Source organism: Chelonia mydas, chromosome 25 (assembly GCF_015237465.2).
Source record: "Chelonia mydas isolate rCheMyd1 chromosome 25, rCheMyd1.pri.v2, whole genome shotgun sequence".
Taxonomy (NCBI): domain Eukaryota; kingdom Metazoa; phylum Chordata; order Testudines; family Cheloniidae; genus Chelonia; species Chelonia mydas.
This window is the reverse complement of record NC_057858.1, coordinates 10,101,635-10,108,996: the sequence shown is the minus strand read 5'-3', so window position 1 is coordinate 10,108,996 and position 7,362 is coordinate 10,101,635. Positions and strand designations below refer to the sequence as shown.

Below are 7,362 nucleotides of genomic sequence, written 5' to 3'. Positions count from 1 at the left end.
ATCACTACAGCTGAGACCCAGTGACCAGGCGCGCTCTGTGGATAGACGGGGCGAAGGCCGTGAGGGTGGAACCAGCTTTGCACACTGCACTGGGACCACTTCCCCCACCTCGGAGGCGGAGCGGGGAACAGCTGTTTAATGCCCTGAACTGAACACTAGGGGTCGGCCGGTCATCCCCAAACTCTGGGCAAGGTCAGATCCAAATCCAACCTTTGCAGCTGAGCCCTCATCGTCCCAGAATGGGCTGACCCAAAGCCTGGGACAAAGACAGCGCTGATCTGCACAGGGGGTTGGATATGGAGCCCAGTGACGTGCTTGTCCCGAACGGCTTAGGCCAGGAAGGGAAGGAAACTCCTGTGTCCAGCTCAGCCCCCTGGGAGCAATTCAGGAGAGGTCGGGGTAATGAGGCCGTTGGGAATCTGGCCAGGATGCAGCTCTGGTTCCCTGGGATGTGGGATCAGAGCCTGTAAGAGGGAGCTAACTACCTGCCCTTCTGTGGTGTCCGCAGGACAGAGGAGAGGAAAAAGCACCTGGCGGCTGCAGAGCACAACTCCGGAGCGTGGGTGGCTCTCCCCCAACCTGGGCTGTGCCCGGGTCGCGCAAACCCAGGAAGCTGCTCGGTGATGCTCAGCAGAAGAAATTGCTCATCCCTGGTAGTCTCCTCCTCTTTATATTGATTGGTCAGGGCCGAGATTTACTCCCCACCCTCGCACCCAGCCCTGCTGCTTTAAACCTATAGTCTGAGAAGCCCCCTCCTCACTGTCCCCTGTGGGCTGCATGTGGGGGTATTTATAGAGGGAGCCCGGCAGCCCCAGCTCTGGGGCTGCAATCTCCTCTGTTGGGGGGACACTGACAACTCTACCCAGAGAGCAGCAAAGGTAAGGGCTGCCTTTAAACCGACACTGTCCACAGAAGAAAGTGTTGGCAGATCCAGGGTGTGAGGGATGCAGAGCTCGGGGCTAGGAGCTCTGGACTGCACCTGCCAGGAGAGTGTGCAAATGTCTCGGTGGCTGCTAGAAAACGGAATGAATGTAGCAAAGTCTGTGAATGGGTGAGGAGGAGAAGCGAGGGAGAGAGAGAGAGAGAGAGAGAGAGTGTGTGTGTGTGTGTGTGTGTGTGTGTGTGAAAGAAAATATGGGTCTCTGTTAGGCACAGACATCCATTTCTCCTATTAGAAGTGTGGGTTACACTTAAGTTAAGGCTAAACCTCCATTCCTAAAAGGGTTGTTAAGTGATTCATCGCTCTTATAAATGTGTAGCCAACAGAAGTCGGCTGTGTTCTAGCTGCTTATTGCCACATCAATAGAAAGTGTTATAGGCAGTTCTAAGCTGCGGTTATAAACAACAGGCTGGACTCCAGAACAGTTGAATACCCATTTATTAACCCTTCATGAACTATTTGTAAATGGCATGTCAATATCCAGTGTGACTGAGAGGGGGGTGTATTTTGGGAGCTGTACGTGTGTATTAGGTGGAATGGGTGTCTCTAGTAGGAGAAGTATGGGGGGGGGTGTTAGAAGAGGAGGAAAGGATCTGAAACTTAGTGGTTTGGAGTTTAATTAAAAAGAAAGAAAGAAAGAAAGAAAGAAACCCACCGTTGAATCTGGCTGCCTCCCTGCCCCTCCCAAGTGCCCGTGGCCCTTCAATCTCTGATGTTTGTTTCTCTGATTTCCCTCTGGCTGCGATCAGGGCCGCTGGGAGGTTTTCCTAGCACCACATCCCATCCAGGCAAAGAGCACCAGACTCTCCCGAGGAATCTGTGCCCATCAGCCCCCATCTCCTCCCCAAAGAGCTCTGCCTCGCTTAGAGACGCATTTGAATCAGCCCCCTCTGAATCTGCCCAATTCACCCACCCTTGTATACACCCCACTCCAAGCTAGGTCTTCCCCAGATTGCCATGCCCCCAGGACCCCCATCCTCTGGATCCCCAAAGCTGATGGCCAGGGTCATTCTGCCATTAAGAATTACATTAGGTGCGGTTTATTGAGTAGGCACAGTAAGTCCCACCCTCTGGGGTAGTTATCTGGACCCCCCCCCCCAACCATAGTACCTGAGCGTCTCACAATATTTATCCTCCCAATGTCCCTGTGAGGTAGGGCAGTGATCTCCCCATCATGGTACAGATGGGGAAACTGAGGCACAGAAAGGCTAAGTGGCCTGCCCAAGGTCACACAGGGAGTGTCTGTGCTGTTGAAGGACAGGGTTGTGGACAGCTGCTGCCCATTGACTGCTAGGGTGGGTCTAGGTCAGATTTCTCAGTGGCTGATCATTGCTGTGAAGTGGGTGATGGTGTTTAAGGCTGCACCCCAAGGTTGAACTGCAGCCCCTGCCACCCCAACGGGGTTACCCAGGTATAACTGTGGGCAGAATTTGGCCCTGGCAATTCATCTATCTTGGGGTCTTACTCTGGCACCGATCACCGTGGTATCTGAGCGCCTTTCATGTAAAATCAATAGGGGGAGTTAGCATAGTGCAGCAGTTCCCTGCCACCTCTGAATCCCAGGGGGGCACCTAATGCTTCTGCTCATCTCAGTGGGAATCCGAGGGGCTCAGCTCCTGTACAGATCAGTCCTCAGCTGACACAAACTTCTGTGGGAGGAATAACATTAGGACAGAAACATCTCTCCATTCTCCTGCATAATATCCCTGTAATGTGCCTTCCCGGGCTCCGTAACCCCAGTCCCCGCCACCAGCGCTCCACATCTGCCCCCAGCCCCCAGAAGTTTTAAACAGGGAGCGTCGTTACCAGCCACGATTATCCGTTTGTCACAAAGCTGCCGATCCCAGCAGAGTGACTAAGCCGCCTTGTGCTTCTCATCAAGCTGCTGCTTTTGTAGCTTTATGGCTTCCGCTGAAGACTTAATCTTTGATTGGGGACTGGGTAATATCCTGCCCCGATCCTTGGTGGATGTTTAAAATTCGCTCCTCGCGCCGCCGCGTTTTAATTGACGGGGCTTTGTTATTGCCTGTCGTTCTAATTGTAAGTGATTTGTCCCCCGCGGGACAGAAATATCAGAGTAGTTGTTATTTCCTGGGGTTTGTATTGTTCTTTGTTGTGTGCTTTTCTTTCCCCCGTAAAGAGGGAGGTTTGCTCATAAAAATGTAAGAAGCGAAATAAAGGGCAGAAAAGTAGCTTAAAAATCATCAGCATCATCCATTGGACCTGGGGGCGAGAGCTCAGCTGTGTCACTGGACCAGATTCAGAGGGGATGTGAAGTAGCTCTTGGTGTGCTAACAGGCTGGTCTTATGGTTAGGGCCCTGGGATGGGCTTCAGCGTGCTGGGGTTCAGTTCCCAGCTGTGCTACTGACAATGTGCCAGACCTTGGGCAAGTCATTTGATCTCTCGGGGGTGGGGGCTCAGTCCTCTATCTGCAAAATGAGGGACACCAATCTGTGCCTTCTGTTTTGACCATAAACTCTTCAGGGCGGGGGCTGTGTCTATACGGTGCCTAGTGCAGTGGGGTTCGGCACTTGGCCTGGAACCTTGAAATGCTGGTATAATTCAAATAATGATCAGCTATGAGCTATCCCTGGCACTAGGACTAGCTTGGCCATACTGACACCTGTCTGCCCATCCCCTCTGAATTCGTCCCTTTGCGTCTCCAGCGTAAGGCTCATCTGTGCAGCACCTTTCTTTCCAAAGGATCCCAAAGCACTTTACCGAGCTGGTTCTGAGCAGCCTTCGATTGAGGGCTGGTCTGTTTGCACAGGGGCAAGGGCACACCCCTCGCTGGTAACGTCTGGCCGGTGAGGCCGCTCATTTGACATTTAACTTGTCTGTGTCTAACTCTGGGGCCCGGCCAAGATGATATGTGCGTGGATTAGCCAGTTCTCATGTTACATGGCGTGTGCATCTCATTTCTTTTAATTTCCAGCAGCAAACCAGAGGGAAAAGTGCATTTGGTACCTGATGCTGTAGGATAACGATGGGAAAGCACCGGTTTTAGGAAGAACCCCTCCTCTCACTGATCCTGACTGTTCCTAGCAGGTAACCCCATTGGAATGGACTACGGGAGAGATCCCACTTCTCAAAAATCAACCTTCCCCCAGTGGGAGGTCGGTGCAAGGAAAGATGCAAGAGCATTGGCTGGGTGGAGGGGGGGAGGCAGATATTCTGGTGCCGTAAGGAATGGCCTGGGAGTGCTAGCTATGGGGGAGCAAACAGCTGCTCCAACCCCAGCTTTACCCACCAGGTGGTGGTGTAGGAGGTGGGGCAGGATGCTGGCTGTGGGAGCGGTTAGAGCTTTTCCAGGCCCAACCCTAGGGAGACTCGCTGGGGGGAAGGGAGCGGGAGCAGTGCTGTGGGGGTGAGGTAAGAGCTCTGGCTGCATCGGAGGGTGGGAGAGCACAGGGCGTAGCTGCTCCTCTCGGGACCGGTGAGTGAGCCTGTTGCAGAGCTGAGCGGCTGGGTCACGTCGCCGTGATGCGGAGGGGACGGCAGAGGGGCCTGGTGACCTGCAGTCATCTGGACAAACAGAATGAACCCAGGGCTTCCCCCTCCCTGGGGCTGCTCACTTGGGGCCTGATTCAAAACCCACTGAAGCCAGCTGGGGTCTCGCCTACACTGGAATTTTCCTCTTTGAACCCCAGACAACGGCAGAAACGTTCCGGTTTGGGTCCCCCAAGGAAAGCCCCTCGCTCTGTGTTTAAATCGTCTCCGTTTTCCCTGGGTTCCTAAATCGCGTTTAGGAGCCTGATGTGAGGCTGAAAAGGCTGGCGAATGTTCTTAAGCATCCTGGAAGGGATACAAGGTGGTCTGGGGCTGTGGAGCGACTGGGGCTGGGCTCCAGGGGCTTTGGGGTTTTATTCCTACCTCTGCCACTGACTCAACAAGCATCGTTGGACAAGTCACTTCCCCCTACTCTGGGCTTCCGCTTCCTTGTCTAAGAATGGAGTAATAATATTTCCCTAGTTCCCAGGGTGTGCGGGGGTGGGCAGTGAGTCTGTAATTAGTGTCTGAAGTGCTCTCCTTGGCAGAAAGGAGCCATGTGAGTGCAAACTATTATCATGACTAAAGCTTCAGTAGGCATCTGGGCTTAGTTGCCCATAAAACTCTCCTCTGTAATCACTCTTAAAATCATTGAAGAGCTAGTAACTTGCTGTACTAACTGGAGTTTGCCATTCAGTCAAATCTCCCATCTTCACAGAGCTTCCTTCTAATTAGAATTTAATTCCTGCAAGGAGCAGGAGAGCTCTTGCTTTTGGACTTGGATTTTAATCCCCCCCCACCCCACCCCCCCACTAGCTTTAGCACCCAAGGGCCAGTGCATTTCCTCTGCTTCCTGTTGGAGTCTGAAACTGAGTTTTATTACCGGCGGAGGGGAAAGAATCGACACCAAATACATGTCTGGGAAGAGACGCGTAAGCAGATCTTGTAGTGCAAAGAGACCAGAAGCCCAACGACCAGGCTCTCATCCCGAGCGTAGATCTGGTTTTCTGACGTCCCAGCTCTTGGTGGGATCTAGTCCCAGTGCAAGCTGCTGGAAGACCAAAGGCACTGAAGCGCCCAAGGGCTTGCTAAGCTAAGGGTGGCTTCAGTCCAGCCTTTGGTCTGTCAGTGCCAGTAGGAGAGAAGCAGCCGCAGCGTTTCATCTCCTCGTGCAGTGCTTGGAAGAGGCTAATGGTGTTTCCAGCACTCCAGCCACGTTCTGCAGCTGTCTGCTATTCAGTGAAGGGAGATTTAAACCCGTTGCTGCCTGAGCTGGAGATGTTAGTGATTCATTTAATTACAATAGGGATCCTGAAGGCATATACACATCACGGTGCAGGGTGTCAGGAGACCCGCTCCAGGCTTCGTTAGCCTGAGGGGAGCCATCCCAGCACCATGGAAATGCCTCCTTGGCTGGCACCCAATTCCATGTGGCTGGTGGATCGAGGCAGATGTGAAATCACTGTCCCTGCTTCCCCAAGCCCACCCTGCGAGACAGTGAGCAAGGAGCATCCCATGGGCCTGCGCTCCCCACTGCTGAGGAGTTCTGTATACTCCAGGGATCTCAAACTCGAATCGCCACAAGGGCCACATGAGGACTAGTACATTGGCCCCAGGGCCGCATCACTGAACCCGCCCCCCCACTGCGCTGCCCCCGGCCCTGCCCCCACTTCACCCCTTCCATGAGGCCCTGCCCCTCCCCTGCCTCTTCCCACCCCTTCCCCAAATCCCAGCCCCTTCCCTGCCTCTTCTCCGCCTCCTCCTCTGAGCGCACGGCTCCCCGCTCCTCCCCACTCCCTCCTGGAAAGCACTAAGCACCTCCAAACAGCTGTTTGGCGGTAGAAAGCGCCTGCAGGTAGGCAGAGGAACGGGGACATGGCATGCTGGCGGGAGGGGGAGCAGGGGGAGGGGAGCCTGGCGGGCCACAGGAAATAACTCCGGGGGCGCGGGGAGCTTGGTGGGCCACAGGAAATAACAGAGCGTGTTTGAGACCCTTGGTATACTCTCTATGTATTCCGGTAGCACCCAGAGGCCCTAGTCAAGATCAGGGCCCCTTTGTACAAACACACAGTGAGAGACAGTCCCTGCCCCTAAGCACTTACAATCGAAATAGCCCAGAGAGACACAGGGTGTGAGAGAGGGAGGATTAGCCCCATTTTACAGGGGAAGAACTGAGGCAGACAGAAAGTGGCTGTTGGATTTATTTAGGCTCTTATACCATGCCCATCATCATGGTATCTGGGTGGTCCCTACAGGTTCGTGGCATTAAAGCTGCTTCTGTGTGTAACTTTCTAGCCCGGCTTATCCCAGAGCTGGGAGGCAATTCTTGCTGAAACCTGTTGCCTTGGTGATACGTCTGAAGCTTTTTGAGGGCCAAGGTCTCCTCTTACACTGGTGTGAAAGGGCGATAAGTTAACTGGCTTCCATGGTGTTACTCCTGATTCACACTGGGCTAAGGGAGATCAGGATCAGACCCCCCCAGGTCTCCTTTATCCTCTTTCTCCGCCCAACCCCCATTTATTTTTTTTTAAAGGTTTTCCACCAAAGCTGTAATTCACGAGAATGTGGCTGAATCTGATGCTGTCCTGGATCTTCTCACTTGGCATCTCCAGATCCGGTAAGAAAGAGAGAAGGGAGGAGGCAAGTGGGGGGGAAGGGAACATGAGAAGCAGAGTGTAAATTAAAGCAGCCCAGAGGTTGCTCTAACTCACACCGGCGGCCAAGCAACAAGCCCAAGGATACAGTAGGTGCAAAGGTGGCTTAAGGTAGTGATTCTAGTGCCCCTGGCAGTACGCAGAGGTCTTCCGGGGGTACATCAACTCATCTACACATTTGCCTAGTTTTACAACAGCGCATATAAAAAGCACTAGCAAAGTTAGTACAAACTACAATTTCATACAGACGATCACTTGTTTATACAGCTCTATCTACT

At 53.2% G+C, this 7,362-nt stretch overlaps 1 protein-coding gene across 6 annotated transcripts in view; it reads left to right on the top strand.

The window, feature by feature from the left end:
• The first annotated feature begins 739 nt into the window (after positions 1 to 739).
• LOC114022447 (granulocyte colony-stimulating factor receptor) overlaps positions 740 to 7,362 on the top strand; it is a 30,253-nt gene continuing 23,630 nt past the window's right edge. For all 6 annotated transcript variants that reach the window (XM_043535872.1, XM_043535874.1, XM_043535870.1 and 3 more), the window contains exons 1-3: positions 740 to 878; positions 3,877 to 3,989; positions 6,964 to 7,047. In XM_043535872.1, the coding sequence (XP_043391807.1) occupies positions 6,993 to 7,047 (55 nt within the window). In that variant the 5' untranslated portion in view covers positions 740 to 878; positions 3,877 to 3,989; positions 6,964 to 6,992. The remainder of the gene's footprint in view (positions 879 to 3,876; positions 3,990 to 6,963; positions 7,048 to 7,362) is intronic.